This window comes from Salmo salar, chromosome 12, assembly GCF_965601325.2.
Source record: "Salmo salar chromosome 12, fSalSal1, whole genome shotgun sequence".
Taxonomy (NCBI): domain Eukaryota; kingdom Metazoa; phylum Chordata; class Actinopteri; order Salmoniformes; family Salmonidae; genus Salmo; species Salmo salar.
In genome coordinates, this window is record NC_138302.1 from 50410058 (window position 1) to 50427553 (window position 17496).

At 41.4% G+C, this 17496-nt stretch overlaps 1 protein-coding gene across 4 annotated transcripts in view; it reads right to left on the minus strand.

Annotated features, from left to right (window-relative positions):
• Positions 1-6383: 6383 nt before the first annotated feature.
• Positions 6384-17496, minus strand: part of LOC106565230 (eukaryotic translation initiation factor 4B) — a 71821-nt gene continuing 60708 nt past the window's right edge. For 2 of the 4 annotated variants that reach the window (XM_014132111.3, XM_014132110.3), the window contains exons 11-15: positions 16495-16747; positions 16264-16298; positions 10007-10136; positions 7987-8059; positions 6384-6755 (exon numbers count right to left, since the gene is read on the minus strand). In XM_014132111.3, coding sequence (XP_013987586.3) covers positions 6675-6755; positions 7987-8059; positions 10007-10136; positions 16264-16298; positions 16495-16747 — 572 coding nt within the window. In that variant the 3' untranslated portion in view covers positions 6384-6674. The remainder of the gene's footprint in view (positions 6756-7986; positions 8060-10006; positions 10137-16263; positions 16299-16494; positions 16748-17496) is intronic. The other 2 variants (XM_014132112.3, XM_014132113.3) reach the window with 2 other exon arrangements.

Below are 17496 nucleotides of genomic sequence, written 5' to 3' on the forward strand. Positions count from 1 at the left end.
AAAAACATTCCCACATCTTTCAGCACTGACAGAGTTCATGTTTTACAGAGTTGACAATTTGAATTTTTCTTCATTCAAGTTGTATACACAGAAGCAATGTTTTTCCTCAGTTATTTTACGACTCTAAAACCTAATTAAATGTAACATTTTAAACAAAATTCATATTCTATCTTAATCCATCAGGCAGATGGAGTTGAAAGTTTATGGTTGTGACCAAGGTGATTCCAGTATTGTTTAAATCTATTAAAAGTAGAGAACTTTACAGACCATTAGTGGTCTTGTTGCACTACATCTAATGAGGACATGAATAAGGGGTCCTTATGGTATACAGTGCCTTCAGAAAGTATTCACACCTCTTGACTTTTCTACATTGTTGTGTTACAGCCCAAATTTAAAATCAAGAGTTTTTGGTCACTGGCCTACACACAATACCCCATAATTTCAAAGTGTAATTATGTTTTTCGAAAATCTTTACAAATTAATACAAAATTTAAAGCTGAAATGTCTTAAATCAATAAGTATTTAACTCCTTTGTTATGGTAAGCCTATATAAGTTCAGGAGTAAACATTTGCTTAAATTTTGAATGACTCTCTCTGTACCCCACATATAAATATAACTGTAAGGTCCCTCAGTCTAGCAGTGAATTTCAAAACACAGATTCAACCACAAAGACCAGCGAGGTTTTCCAATGCCTCGCAAAGTCCTTAACGATTACAAGCATAAACATAACATGATGCAGCCACCACTATGCTTTAAAATATGGAGAGTGTATTCAGGACAAATAGGTAATTGCTTTGCCACGTTTTGCAGTATTACTTTTGTGACTTGTTGCTAACATGTTTTGGAATATTTTTTATTCTGTACAGTCTTCCTTTTCACTCTGTCAATTAGGTTAGTATTGTGGAGTAACTACAAAGTTCTTGATCCATCCTCAGTTTTCCCCTATAATAGCCATTAATATCTGTAACTGTTTTAAAGTCACCGTTGTCCTCATGGTGAAATCTCTGAGCAGTTTACGTCCTCTCTGGAAACAGATTTAGGAAGGAAGCTTGCATCTTTGTTGTGACTAGGTGTATTGATACCCCATTCAAAGTTGAAATAACTTCACCATGCTTAAAGGGATAGTGGGAAAACCTCCCTGCTTTTTGTGGTTCTGTGTTTGAAATTCACTTCTCAAATGAGGGACCTTACAGATAGTGTGTGGGGGGGGGGGGGGGGGGGGGGGGGGTGTGTGTAACAAATGAGTCAGTTGCATGCACTACACAGAGTGAGTGCATGCAACCTATGAGACTTGAGTATATTTTTACTCCAGAATTTATTTAGGCTTACCATAAAAGGATTGAATACTTAATTTGATGTATTTTTAATACAATTACAGACATTATGGGGTTGTGTGTAGGCCAATTAATATCCATGATTACCCGTTTTTAGAATTTAACACTTTTTGGAGAGCTTGAAATTGGGATCCTTTGCTCAGTACAAGGGCATTTCCAGGCATACAGTGCTTTTGGAAAGTATTCAGACCCCTTCACTTTTTCCACATTTTGTTAGACTTAATCTAGAATGGATAAAAAAATATTGTTTTTCCCTCAATCTACACACAATACACCATAATGACAAATAAAAAACAGGTTTTTAGAAATGTTTGCAAATTTATTAAAAATAAAAAACAGTAATACCTGATTTACATAAGCTGTCAAACCCTTTGCTATGAGACTCAAATTGAGTTCAGACGCATCCTGTTTCCATTGATCATCCTTGATGTTTCTACAACTTGGAGTCCACCTGGGGTAAATTCAATTAATTGGACATGATTTGGAAAGGCACACACCTGTCTATATAAAAAGGTCCCACAGCTGACAATGCATGTCAGAGCAAAAACCAAGCCATGAGGTCGAAGGAATTGTCCATAGAGCTCAGAGACAGGATTGTACCGAGGCACAGATCTGGGGAAGAGTACCAAAACATTTCTGCAGCGTTGAAGGTCTCCAAGAACACAGTGACCTCCATCATTCTTAAATGGAAGAAGTTTGGAACCACCAAGACTCTTCCTAGAGCTGGCCGCCTGGCCAAACTGAGCAATCAGGAGAGAAGGGCCTTGGTCAGGGAGGTGACCAAGAACCCAATGGTCACTTTGACAGAGCTCCAGAGTTCCTCTGTGTAGATGGGAGAACCTTCCATTAGGACAACCATCTCTGCACCACTACACCAAATCAGGCCTTTATGGTAGAGTAGCCAGACAGAAGCCATTCCTCAGTAAAAGGCCCATTACAGCCCACTTGGAGTTTGCCAAAAGGCACCTAAAGACTCGCAGACCATGAGAAACAAGATTCTCTGGTCTGTTGAAACAAAGATTGAACTCTTTGGCTTGAATGCCAAGCGTCACATCGGGAGGAAACCTGGCACAATCCATTTGGTGAAGCGTGGTTGTGGCAGCATCATGCTGTGGGGATGTTTTTCAGCAGCAGAGACAGACTAGTCAGGATTAACAGAAAGATGAACAGAGCAAAGTACAGAGAGATCCTCGATGAAAACCTGCTCTAGAGCACTCAAGACCTCAGACTGGGGCAGAGGTTCACCTTCCAACAGGAACGACCCTAAGCACACAGCCAAGACAACGCAGGAGTGGCTTGAGAGAGACCTGAAAATAGCTGTGCAGCAACACTCCCCATCCAACCTGACAGAGCTTGAGAGGATCTTTAGAGAATAATGGGAGAAACTCCCCAAATACAGGTGTGGTAAGCTTGTAGTGTCATACCCAAGAAGACTCGTTGCTTTGTCATTATGGGGTATTGTGTGTAGATAGATTTGGGGGGGGAAAACAACTTTTATCAATTTTAGAATAAGGCTGTAAAGTAGTCAAGGGGTCTGAATACTTTCTGAATGCACTGTAGACCCAAAATAAAATGGAATAATATTGAAAGTATTTAGAAAATTCCAAAAACAAAATTCCCTTAATTTATGTATATATGTATGTATGTATGTATGTATGTATGTATATAGTTGTGTTATTTGAGATTAACATTTACATTAAGGGACATTTTGTTTATGGAATTTTCTAAATACTTTCAATATTATTCCATTTTATTTTATTTATTTATTTTATTTTATTTTATACACCATAAAACAACATTTTTACATTTAAACAAAATAATAAAAACAAAATTCCCTTAATGAATGTATGTATGTATGTATGTATGTATGTATGTATATATATAGTTGTTATTTGAGATTAACATTTACATTAAGGGACATTTTGTTTATATTATTTTGTTTAAATGTAAAAATTTTGTTTTATGGTGTATATAGTTTCCCTGCCGGACAAGCATTGTCCCGACTATCAAGAATCCCTGAGCTAGTGTCCTGCTAGAAAATGTTGCAGTTTTAAAGCTAATTTCATGTAATAAAAAAGCCGACCACCCCCAATTTACATGTCAGCACAATTAACTATTGGTCAATATAATCGATTGAGTTTCACCCTTGACATCCACCAGATGTACTGTCATGCACAGGCCCAATTGATCAATCACTTCAAAATGAGAAAATGTAATCTCAGAGTAATCCTTAAATCCTGTCTTGAGCGGCTCAAACTGCAACAGCTGGACAAAATGTGTTTAACTTGATGGCTTTTAATTGATGTCATTATTGCGTCACTGTGTTGAAAAACTGAAACATCTGCACTGTGATAGGGGATAACGGTGACGAGATTTAGTTCGGTTTAGTGAGTCGTTGTTGACGTTGGCTGCCAAATTCTGTCAGGTTTAAGACCCACCTAAAGATCCCTGTTGAATAAGTGATGTGCAAGCATCTTCACAGCTTTGAGTTACATGGAAACTTATCAAAATATTGGAGAAATATTCATTTATCTGATTAAATTGGGAATTAGGATGCAGTTTATATGAAAACCTTCTCACCATATCAACTCTGGTATAAGCAAAAGCTCAATAACATTTTCAGCCAATTTATTATTCAAAATAGTTAAGTTAAAAAGGCTCAATAATGATTGCAAGTTAAGGTTTCCATTACACTGCGAAGACAATAATTCATTGTCATTCCTCATGGACAGTCAGTACGGGCCTTTTTCCAAAGGGATTAAACAAGTATTCTCCCCAAAGCCTATGCATAATAACCTCAGAAATCAAAACCCCTTTATGAATAAGAATTACCAAGCTACTTCTCAACACACTACCATGGAAACACCTTCCCAATTCAGCAATAGATCAGTAGCATTGCATGCTAGCTAAAGTTAGCTATGCTACACTTGTAGTATCATCCTTGGACATCAAATTTCCCCATAGCAATTGTAGATTTTCATTGGGGGTGCTTGTTTTGCGGGGGACACCTGGTTATTGGCCGGGTGGGCAGAGTTGGCACTCGATTTGCAATTTAGGAGCCCAGTGGCAAACGCTGAACGCCCCACTCCAAACAGACAAGTCAAAAACAAAATTGCAGGTGGAGAACTTCTGATAATTGATTAACAATGAGGAAAATGGCAGTGTCATGGTGACATCTGAAAAACAATTCTTCATATTTTGATCTGTCTGAATTTCTCCTCTGTCACGCTTTACTTAGTGATGACATTTACAGCCCCCAGGCTCTACAGTACTCGAATACAACAGCAGACTCCTCCTTCGCCGCTTTCGTAGTGCACCGTGAGCTAGCTGTGCAAAACAAGCACACCCATTGAGAACCATGTCAGCGTTAGTGTTGGCTGGACCAATCAGGGAACTGTGACAATATATACAGTGCATTCGGAAAGTACTCAGAGCTTGATATTTTCCCACATTTTGTTACATTACAGCCTATTCTAAAATGTATTAAATTGTCCGCCTCCCTCAATCTACACATACCCCATAATGACAAAGAAAAACAGGGCTTCAGAAATGTTTGCAAATTTATTACAAATAAAAAACAAATATTCAATTGACATAAGTATTCAGATCTTTACTCAGTACTTTGTTAAAGCACCTTTGGTAGCGATTACAGCCTCAAGTCTTCTTGGATATGATGCTAAAAGCTTGGCACACCTTTATTTGGGGAATTTCTCCCATTCTCAAAAAGAACCTCTCAAGCGCTGTCAGGTTGGATGGGGAACGTTACTGCACAGCTATTTTCAGGTCTCTCCAGAGATGTTCGATCGGGTTCAAGTCCGGGCTCTGGCTGGGCCTCAAGGACATTGAGACTTGTCCTGAAGCCACTCCTGCGTTGTCTTGGCTGTGTGCTTAGGGTCGTTGTTCTGTTGGAAGGTGAACCTTTGCCCCAGTCTGATGTCCTGAGTGCTCTGGAGCAGGTTTTCATCAAGGATCTCTGTACTTTGCTCCGTTCATCTTTCCCTCCAGCTTCACTAGCCTCCCAGTCCCTACCGCTGAAAAACGCCACACCGTAGGGATGGTGCCAGGTTTCCTCCAGAAGTGACACTTGGCATTCAGGCCAAACAGTTCAATCTTGGTTTCATCAGACCAGAGAATCTTGTTTTTAGGTGCCTTTTGGCAAACTCCAAGGCTGTCATGTGTCTTTTATTGAGTGACTTCTGATTGGCCACTACCATAAAGGCCTGATTGGTAGAGTGCTGCAGAGATGGTTGTCCTTTTGGAAGGTTCTCCCATCTCCACAGAGGAACTCTGGAGCCCTGTCAGAGTGACCATCAGGTTCTTGGTCACATCCCTGGCCAAGGCCCTTTTCCCCCCCGATTTCTCAATTTGGCCAGGTAGCCTGCTCTAGGAAGTCTTGGTGATTACAAACTTCTTCCATTTAAAAATGGAGGCCACTGTGTTCTTGGGGACCTTCAATGCTGCAGATATTTTTTGGTACCCTTCCCCAGATCTGTTCCTTGACACAATCCTGTCTGAGCTCTAGGGACAATTCCTTTGACCTCATGGCTTGGTTTTTGTTCTGACATGCACTGTCCACTGTGGGACCTTTATATAGACAGGTGTGTGCCTTTCCAAATCATGTCCAATCAATAGAATTTTTCCACAGTTGAACTCCAAATCAAGTTGTATAAACATCAAGGATGATCAAGTCTCATAGCAAAGGGTCTGAATACTTATGTAAATAAGGTATGGTCTTTATTTTTAATAAATACAAATACGCAAAGATTCTAAAAACCTGTTTTTGAATTGTCATTATGGCTAGTGTGTAGATAGCTGAGGATTTTTTATTTATTTTAGAATAAGGCTGCAACGTAACAAAATGTGGAAAAAGTGAAAGGGTCTGAATACACTGTACCTTTATCCTATTCTGTCAGTTAAATAAACACTAGCTTTTTTACTGCACATAAGGTCAAGTAGGTCAGCCTGGCAAGTCAGCATCCAGTAACAAACTTCTTCCTTTTCCGCTGGTGAGAGGGATGGAACCCAACGCATACCATAAACATAAGCAATCATTTTTACACCACTTTATTTATTTATTACAATTAATTAAATTCTCTTTTCTTGAGTGTCGACTACTCCTTACCTTTTCCATTTAAAACAAGTCCAGTATGGGACTACTCTTTTTAGAAACTGAAAAGTCCTGAAGAGAGGGGGTAGGGAAGGGGTCTGGGATGGGTTTGAGTAAAGAAGGAAGGAGTGATGACTTTCCCAGGTGCCTCTACTCCAGGTGAAGAGATTTTCATATTTAATGTGATATTCTTTCATTCGCTGGATTTCCTCTTCTTTCTCCCCTTCTCGTTTTATTCCACACCATTCTCTGCATCATCTCCTTGCTCTCTGTCCATTAGCAGAGCAGCGTATTTACTGGCTGAGCTGAATTTCTGAAACAAACAAAATAGAGCAGGAGAGATCCTAACATTGCTCACTTGGGTCCCACTTTACAATAAAAGTTCTAAATATTTATGTATTTACATGGTACAGTGCAACTACAGGTAACGGATATAACAGTTGTCGTAACATGCTGACCACACCGCTCGCGTCGCAAAATAAATTTAAACATACATGCTATTCAATTATTGCACCCACACTGCTCGCACGCGCCAACAAGTGTCTGTGTTGCCAAGCGCTAAAATATAAGTCAGTTCTATTTGTGATGCTGAACGCGGTGCAAGTCCTGCCTCTCCCATCTCCTCATTGGTTTATAGAAGCAGATACCCACATGCCATCTCCTCATTGGTTATACCCACATGGGTGATTGAAAGATGAACTGAGTTCAGTCAGTTGTCATGGTAACTATGAAAGTTAGATGTCAATCGCCATATAAAGTACAAAGAAGAAAAAGTGTGGGAGGAGGGATGACTAGAAACTATTCTGTTGACCGTTTTATGTGTGGATTAATTGTCGGAGTAGAGGACCTTGTGCATTTCAGGTAAAATAACAACTCAACGTTTATATCCCAGGACAAATTAGCTAGAAACAGTACGCTAGCTAAATAGGACAAATTAGCTAGCAACTGCAAGCTAGCTAGCTAGCTAAATTGCCATAAATGTTTAATGCTTTTCGACCTGTCCCCAAATTGATGTAATCGGTTCAGTTTGTTTTGATATTTCAACCTACGCATCGTGATTGCGTTTGGTGTGGGGGGACAAAATCAATTTGCACACAATGGGACGCGTGGCCGGTTTGGGTACAGTGTTAGAACTATATCACACTGTGCACCTAAACTGTAATTACACTGTACCTGCCTATGCATTATATGTATGCATAACTATTTTGTATATAGATATTAGAAAACTTGTCAAAACGTGACCCATGTTTTTCCTGTTATATATGACTTTGCAGAAAAGACAGAAGAACAAATAAGGAAACATTGAGGAAAAAGGCTGGCGATGATGAGGGATACTGAAAGGGCGGTTTCACGGACTGAAGCCAATGTGAAGGGATAATGGGGTAAAGAACTGAAGACTTTCAGTGGAAGACTGATGATACAGGGGTAGTTTCAGTTTCTGAATAATCAAAACTTTACATGGGAGGTGGGAATCGTGTGTGGGCGTTTGGGGAAAACACACTATGGGGTGTGTCAAGACCACTTGATGTGGCAACAGGACTCACGAGGGTGGGGGACTCTTCGTATTTCTTTGGCTCTGGTGCAGGTCTTGAGTCTCGGCCTCTTCTTTTAGCCTTTCTACAAACAGAATAAAGACTAAGTTAAACTTCACTGTCCAGCTAAGTCTTGCGGGTCAGAACCTGTGAGTGCACAAACTGGCACTAGCACACTGCTCAACAGTAGGACACCAAATAACTTCAATTGTTCCAATAGAATCCACTCATAACTGTATATGCAGGAGAAGACTAATAGTATTCACCTTGAATAACCTCTAAAGGCTGGTTAACAGTTAACAATCCTGTTGGTGACTTCGACTCAGGTCCTCAACATGACACATTTCTGTTTAAGCCCCAAACAAGCATTCCTGATTTAACTACTCAACTAATAGTCAAGCTCAGGTGTGCTTGTGCGGGGATAGAACACAAATGTTATAAGTTGGGGATACTGACCAACATCTGTGTGAAAACACCATGGGAACGTATGCAATCTTAACCAGTTCCATCCAGTTTAAAGAACTGTGACAAAAAAAACAAAAAAGTTTCCACTTTTGACGACACATGCAAGAAAACACCATGAACGCACGTCTCCAAGACACAAACCTCTATTTCAGTGGGATTTTTTTTTTCATGAGGAAAACCAAGGCGAAATCAGCCAGTACTATTACCAAAGATATTTGGGTTCGCCAAGTTACACTACTTGCAAGCAAATACTAGAATACTAGTTCAATATTTCTAATATTTATTATTTGCATGGCTAGCCAACAAGCTAGCAAGAATGTTGAGTGTTGCTGGCAAGGTAACAAGTGAGCTAGCTGCTGCCTCCCGAGTGGCGCAATGGTCTAAGCCACTGCATTGCAGTGCAAGCTGTGCCAGCCACTAGAGATTCTGGGTTCGAGTCCAGGCTCTGTCGCAGCCGGCCGCGACCGGGAGACCCATGGGGCGGCGCACAATAGGCCCAGCGTCGTCCGGGTTAGGCCGGCAGGAATGTCCTTGTCCCATCACGGACTAGCGACTCCTGTGGCGGCCCGGGCGCAGTGCACGCTGACACGGGCGCCAGGTGTACGGTGTTTCCTCCGACACATCGGTGCGGCTGGTTTCCGGGTTAAGTGGGCATTGTGTCAAGAATTGTGCCCCTCCCTAGAACCTTTTTTTTTTTCTTTTTTTTGGGTTGGGTTCTTGGTTGGGTTGTGTTTCGGAGGATGCACGGCTCTCCACCTTCGCCTCTCCCGAGTCCGTATGGTAGTTGCAGTGATGAGACAAGAATGTAACTACCAATTGGATACCACAAAATTGGGGAGAGAGAAAAGGGGTAAAAAAACAAACAAATTCTGGCTAATTAGTCAAACCCACACAAGGTCCTGAACAAAACTAATTTGCTAGCTTGCTATCCTCACGGTCAGCATTTCTACGTTTTCTTACATTTAAACTGACAACTGGTATATACACCGCTAACTACTGTTCTGGAGTGTAAGATGTATACAGTGCATAAAATGCGCTCGCAGTTCATGGAGTCCCACACTGGAATTAGCTAGCTAAACAAAGTCTAAAAGTGTGAATTTTACTCCCCACAACCATTCAGCTCAGGTATTACTGTTACCATAACAAGGAACTACAACCCTTGGAAGCGGTTGTTATTTTATCATTAATATTTACAAAATACAGTCATGATAATTTGGAAGTTTTGAACATGAAGTTATCATGCTTTTTTTTGTAGTGAAGGCAAGCTAGCCCTTGCTTCTTGTCTCATGCTGTGCAGTAACCTTTGGGGAAGCCATGAGTTGAGGAATTGGCGGTTACATCCACAATCTCCTCACTGAGGACAGTATTGGGCCCTGGTGAAGGCGCTTCCCCTTAGCTAGCAAGCATTTGAGGACCTTTGTTTTGACGGATAAGGGTAGCAATTGCATTTCTTTTAACTTTCTTCTTTCCCAACAGCAGTTGACACACCAACCATAAACCAACCTTTAGAGGTGCCCTGACTGCAATACACTGCCTATTCCACTAATGCCACTCGTTTTGGGCTGACCTGTCTTCCTCCCTTCGTCGGTCTCTGTTGGCCCCCTCTCCTCGGCCCCGCCCTGCTCCAGGCACTGCGGCCCCCCCTCTCCCCCGTGGGGGGCCCCGGTCCAGACGCACACCGTCCACTTTATTCTCGTCTGGAAGGGAGAGCCCAAACAGTGAGGATTGAGGGAGGGGTTAGGGAGACGGGAACTCCATTAAAGGCTACAACAGAATTCCACACAGCCTACGGCCCAGGTTGCGTACAGCAGCATTCCACACAGCCTACAGCCCAGGTTACATTCAAGATCATTACATTTGCGCAGTTATGCAAAACAGTGATGAATGGGAGGTTCACACTTCAAACTTTTGTAATCTTGAATACAACCTGGGCCTGGGGAACCCATTTTCCTTAATAGCCGCAGGGTCTGCTGTTTTTGCTGAGTGACAACCTTCACCTGATTAAGAAACCAACGCCATTAAATATTTACTACTCTTACTTCATTTCCCAGGAGTTAGTCATATTCATGGCAAAATCTGTCAACAGCTTGATAACACCAGGGGTGTGTTCACAAGGAACAAACAAGAGAGAATACGTTTTATGGAAAGGAGTGTTATTACTATTGGATTCAGGTTGTTTGGTGCCTTTTAAAAATACTACCCTGGGAAAGTAGCAGACACTGCACCCCTACAGGACCAAGCGTTCCCCACTTTGATTTACACCAGGGCTGCCCAGTTTTGTTCCTGCCATCTCTTCTTTCCTGGGTATTGTTTCAACTGACAATTCAGTAAATTAGAGTGATTCAAATTATTCAAAGTTACTTCCGTTGTCCTATCTCATCCACATTAATTAGAAATGATTGTGTGTGAGTGAAGTACTGGTGGGCGAGCTTCCACATTGCTTTTTGTCAAACCTCCAGACCAGCTAGCCAATGAAACAAGACAAGAGAACCAACAGGAGAGATTATCCAGGACCAGAATTGGGCAGTGCTACTCTTCAATCCATTTAAGTCAAGACGTGGCCTCCTGGTCCCAATCCACCCAATCGCCCCCATATCCTCTGCTTTAGCTAATCACCAAACGCTAGAAGGGTAGAAGAGCTAGAAGGGGAAACAATCACCAATTTATACTGAAAATATAAAAACGCAACATGTAAAGTGTTTCATGAGCTGAAATAAGATCCCAGAAATGTTCAATACGCACAAAAAGCTTACTGCGCTCAAATTTTGTGAACACATTTACTTACATCCCTGTTAGTGAGCATTTCTTTATTGCCAAGATAATCCATCCACCTGACAGGTGTGGCATATCAAGAAACTGATTAAACCACATGGTCATTACACAGGTGCACCTTTTGTTGGGGACAATAAAAGGCCACTCTAAAAATGTACCGTTTTGTCACACAACAGAATGCCACAGATGTTAAGTTGGAGGAGAGTGCAATTATCATGCTGACTGCAAGATTGGTAACAGCTCTGGTGGACAGAGAATTGAATGTTAATTTCTCTACCATAAGCCTCTTCCATTTTTGAGAATTTGTCAGTACGTCCAACCGACCTCATCCACGCCAGCCCAAGACTTCCACAAATGGCTTCTTCACCTGAGGGATCGTCTGAGGGGAGGGATTTTGATTTTAAATATTAGGTTACCCATTAGCCGACGCCAATGGTCACAGCTAGTCTTACTGGGGTCTGAAGGGAACGTTGCTGAGGTGTATTGCTGTCTGTAATAAAGCCCTTTTGTGGCTGGGGCTGGCTCCCTAGTAGGTGACTTAAGTGGGTGGGCCTCTGCCCCTACCCAGTCATATGTTCCTTAAATGAACTGTAACTCGGTGCAATTGTTGCATGGTGCATTTATATTTGTTGTTCAGTATATTTTAGAATTGGAACGTGATCAGGCTCGACATTAACACTTGTCCCGGACAAGCGTTAAAAAAATGATTGCTTGACAAGAAGAATATAGATTTAAGTTGTCCAAATGGACAAGTAAAGAAAATCACAAAATCAAACAATTACTCAGATCAGAAATGGATCATCAGAGGCCAACATTGGAATAATACTCAAATCTATTGTTCATGTATATAAATAAAAAAGCCTACACGTCAGAGTGTAGGTGATAAACATATTGGCTACTTTAATGATACTTAACATAACTATAGGCATGTTTGACAAATATAAAATAGGATAATTAACATTAACGTCTAAAGGCTTGATTCTGTCAACATAGCCATTTCTGCACATAATCTACCACTTCATAAAATTGCTGTCAATGAGAATGACATTCTCATTGATGCATTCGGAAAGTATTCAGACCCCTTCACTTATTCCACTTTGTTACGTTACAGCCTTATTCTAAAATGGATACGTTTTTTTCCCCCTCATCACTCTACACACAATAACCCATAATGACAAAGCATAAACAGGTTTTTAGAAATATTTGCAAATGTATTATGTTTTCTTTGGCAGCGATTAAAGCATCGAGTCTTCTTGGGTATGATGCTACAAGCTTGGCACAACTGTATTTGGGGAGTTACTCCCATTCTCCTCTGCAGATCCTCTCAAGCGCTGTTAGGTTGGATGGGCAGCATTGCTGCACAGCTATTTCCAGGTCTCTCCAGAGATGTTCGATCGGTCTTCAAGTCCGGGCTTCGCCTGGGCCACTCAAGGACATTCAGAGACTTGTCCCCAAGACACTCCTGCATTGTCTTGGCTGTGTGCTTAGGATGGTTGTCCTGTTGGAAGGTGAACATTTGCCCCAGTCTGAGGTCCTTAGCGCACTGGAGTAGGTTTTCGTCAAGGACCTCTGTACTTTGCTCAGTTCATCTTTCCCTCGATCCCGACTAGTCTCCCAGTCCCTGCCACTGAAAAACATCCCCACAGCATGATGCTGCCACCATTATGCTTCACCGTCGGGATGGTGCCAGGTTTCCAGACCAGAGAATCTTGTTTCTCATAGTCTGAGATTCCTTCAGGAAAACTCTAAGCGGGCTGTCATGTGCCTTTTACTGAGGAGTGGCTTCCGTCTGGCCACTCTACCATAAAGGCCTGATTGGTGGAGTGCTGCAGAGATGGTTGTCGTTCTGGAAGGTTCTCCCGTCTCCACAGAGGAACTCTGGAGCTTGCCCCGATTGCTAAGTTTGGCCAGGCGGCCAGCTCTAGGAAGTCTTGATGGTTCCAAACTTCTTTGGAAGTTTGTCTGAGCTCTACGGACAATTCCCTTGACCTTATAGCTTGGTTTTTGCTCTGACAGGCAATGTCAAATGTGGGACCTTATATAGACAGGTGTGTGCCTTTCCAAATCATGTCCAATCAATTCACATGACCACAGGTGGACTCCCATCAAGTTGTAGAAAAATCTCAAGGATGATCAATGGAAACAGGATGCATCTGAGCTCAATTTGGAGCCTCAAAGCAAAGGTTCTGAATAGTTATGTAAATAAGGTGTTCTGTTTTTAATACAGTTGCAAAAATGTTTACACCTGTTTTCGCTTCATCATTATTGGGTGTTGTGTAGATGGAGGAAAAACATTTATTCAATCCATTTTAGAATAAGTGACGTAACAAAATGTGGAAAAAGTGAAGGGGTCTGAATACTTTCCGAATTAACTGTATAACGCACATTTCTATGAGAATGTCTTAGCTTGGTTCAATCAAAGTAGCCTAGCCTAGGCAAAATACAACCATAGAGGGAATTATTTTATTAGCACTTAATATGGCATTGAAACCAGAATTTCTCTCAGTTTTTAAAAATCAACGTTTGTTATTTGTCCAGCAGCCAAAGGCATAATCTTAAACTGTGTTCGAATACTCATACTAACCACGCTAACCGTACTATTTGTGACGTGAATTGAGTATATAGCATGCTTATTGGTCATAGTGTGGATATAGTATGCCATAAGTTCCCGGATGTCGTACAAAATTCCCCAAAATACGAAGTATACATGCAGTGGACACCATTTTCGTGCTTTTAGGGTCCATAATGCAATTCTTCAGAAAATGGGCGTGGCTTCAAAACGTTTCCAGATTTGAAGAAAATGGCGGAAAATATGCAGCTGAAGTCTGACGAGATCGAATACAAATTCATTGCTTTAACTAATTATGACAAATGTTAAGGAAATGTTGAGCAATGTAATAAAGTAATGACTTTTCAAATAAGTTACATGTTATGTTGACTGACAATTTGTTGGCTGCGCTATCCTTACGAACCACATAAAATTACAGCAGTATGTACCGGTATGTTAGCTAGTTACCTAACGTTAGTTGGCTACTAATACATCAAACTTGCTAGGCAGTATATTAACTAACCCAACATTTATTGACTTGATTATTCACAGCTAAGTGGTATAGTCGTTCTGCGTTTCAATGGATTGTTAATTTTGGCTATCTACTCCGATTTCAGAGCACTCTCTCGCAGAATAACTGATGAATTTACCAACGCTTAACACCCATTGAATACGGTCGGTGTCAGTAAAAGTTGGCAAATGTTTTTTTTTAATTAAATTGTTGCAAGCAGCACAGTTAGTCACCAACAATCTGTATAACATGAACACAGCCTAATCAGCTCTGCTAGGGCGAGTAAAACTGTCAGATTGAGGTGTTCTCTCATTTGTGTCTGGAAGTAACTAGCCAACATTAGACAGTTAGCTTGGGTGCTTTACTGTCGTTGAATGCTCAGATCAACCCTACTCCTCCGCCAAAGTGTCCAGTGTGAACACCCCGAGAGCGAATCACTTGAATTTACGTACGAGCGAATCACTTGAATTTACGTACGGACAATCTGACAACGCTCTAGATTTACGAACGCTCAACTGAAATGATACTGTTCGTTTACAGTACACTAAAATGAACTAATAGCATATAGTATGTAGTATATACTCAAGTATGTAGTATGTTAGTATGGGTATTCGAACACAGCTCGTCATAGTCGCAATGCATGCTGGTTGATGCATCTTTAGATCTCCCTTCTAATTTCTAACGGATATTTTCATCTGTCACATGAAACCGCTAGGGCTGGCGGTGTGCTTTTGAGAAGTGTTTTCCCGCTATTTGCATTTTGGAACATTCGTCCATAGCCTAAAGCAATGTGTGTATTGTTGACCTTATAATATGAAGAAATAAAACTAACATTTTAAGATAAGTCATCTGTTACATCAGCCTCATTGCTTTTTAAATGTTTTAATGTGCTCCCAGAACTGTCCCAGAGAGTTATGAACCGTAGACATATTTATAGAGACGCCTTTAATTCCGAGCCGTGGAGGGAATTATTTTATAAAGACAAAAACGATTTGGTTGTACTTATGTTACAATATTTTATAGGCCACCAAGGCTACATTTTACTTAGGTAGGCCAATTCTGATAATTTTTCCACCAATTGGTCTTTGACCAATCAGATCAGCTCTGAAAAACATCTGATGTGAATGGTCAAAAGATCAATTGGTGGTAAAAATATCAGAATTGGGCTGCCTGTGTAAATGCAACCCATGAGTGGCGAACCATTGCCTGGCTAACCAGACGCTTTGCTCTGGCCAAACGCTACACCCATGGACGTTTGTTTCTTCTCCTCAATGAGTCTAGATCTGAGAACATCCATGACCCGTCACCGAATGCAAACACATTCGTGGCTGTCTGATTGGTCCAGTAACCAATGGGTTGGGCCAGAGCCAGAACACACGTGGGCAAAGCAGCGGTTTGAAAATTCGGCTTTGATACTCTGATTGGTTAGAGCAGATCCAATAGCTGACGCCCCAAACAGCTTCAATGATGGCAGTCTCACACCAAAGTATGTAGTGAACGACAGAGCAGCAGAATAATTGAATGTACGTTGTCAGACTATGCCAACCATTCTCCAGGAGAGCCTTAGAGGAAGTGTTGTATTTTGAGACGGGCTTGAATATGCAAAGAAGCCAATAGGTAGAGTGTAGCCTACATTTTTGTCTGATTCTGTGTTCAATATTTTTGTTGTTGAAACAAGTGACTAGGGCTTTTGGACAAGAAAAAAAGAATTATGTATATATAAGAATTCCTACTTGTCCGAAAGACAAGTGCATATAAAAGTTCATGTCAAGTCCTGGTGATGTTGTAAAATATAATTATCCAGCAGTGATTGAACGGTGAGGGGGTGAATAGAACCCAACAGTGTCTATCACGCTCAGAATCTCTTATAGTAGGACCGAAAGGCCTAGTCGGTCCACTCTGGGATTAGGACAAAGTCTCCATTACTCCTTCTTTGGAAGGAACTACTAACATAACACAAAAGCACAAGGTCTTTGTGGTCTCAGAGTCTTACCCTTACTAGATCCTCTTTCATTTGCAGAACTCGAGCTGAAAAGAGAGATGGGACATTCAGACGTTTAACTAACTAGCTTGCAACAAAACAATTCTAAACTATTCTTAGCCACAGTCACTAAAATAGACAGGCTTTTGGTAATGGATGTGACATCAATACGAGACATAATTGGCCACTTCATTATCCAGAGATGCTATAAAATATAGAAGACGTATAAGAACATGTTCTGACCTCAGTTTGGGAGGTGCCGTGTCACTGGTGGAGATAGGGGCGCATCCCTCGCTGGACCCGGTACTCAACGCAGGCCGCTTGACCCAGGCATTCTCCTTAGGTGGCGGTGCAGGCATCACCTTGAGGGGCTCCTTGGAGGAGAAGGTGGAAGAGTTGGCGGAAGAGGGGCGAGACCCGGGAGAGGGAGGGTCGTCCTCCTTACCGCTGAATACTTCGTTCTCCACTGAGCGCTCGCTCTCTCTGCGCCGTGAGGCTGTGGTGAAGATGGGATGCTGTCTTTAGTTTGGTGAAGAGACATGCAAAGCAAGACCATACACAGTATGCATATACGGTTGAAGTCGAAGTTTACATACACTTAGGTTGGAGTCATTAAAACTCGTTTTTCGACCACTCCACAAATTTTGTGTTAAACAATAGCTTTGGCAAGTCGGTTAGGACATCTACTTTGTGCATGACAAGTAATTTTTCCAACAATTGTTAACAGATTATTTCACTTAAAATTCACTGTATGACAATTCCAGTGGGTCAGAAGTTTACACACTAAGTTGACTGTGCCTATAAACAGCTTGGAAAATTCCAGAAAATGATGTCATGGCTTTAGAAGCTTCTGGTAGGCTAATTGACATCCTTTGAGTCAATTGGAGGTGTACCAGTGGATGTATTTCAAGGCCTACCTTCAAACTCAGTGCCTCGTTGCTTGACATCATGGGGAAATCTGAAGAAATCAGCCAAGACCAAGAATTCTAGACCTCCACAAGTCTGGTTCATCCTTGGGAGCAATTGCCAAACACCTGAAGGTACCACGTTCATCTGTACAAACAATAGTACGCAAGTATAAACACCATGGGACCACGCAGCCGTCATACCGCTCAGGAAGGAGACGCGTTCTGTCTCCTAGAGATGAACGTACTTTGGTGCAAAAAGTGCAAATCAATCCCAGAACAGCAGCAAAGACCCTTGTGAAGATGCTGGAGGAATCAGATACAAAAGGTTCTATATCCA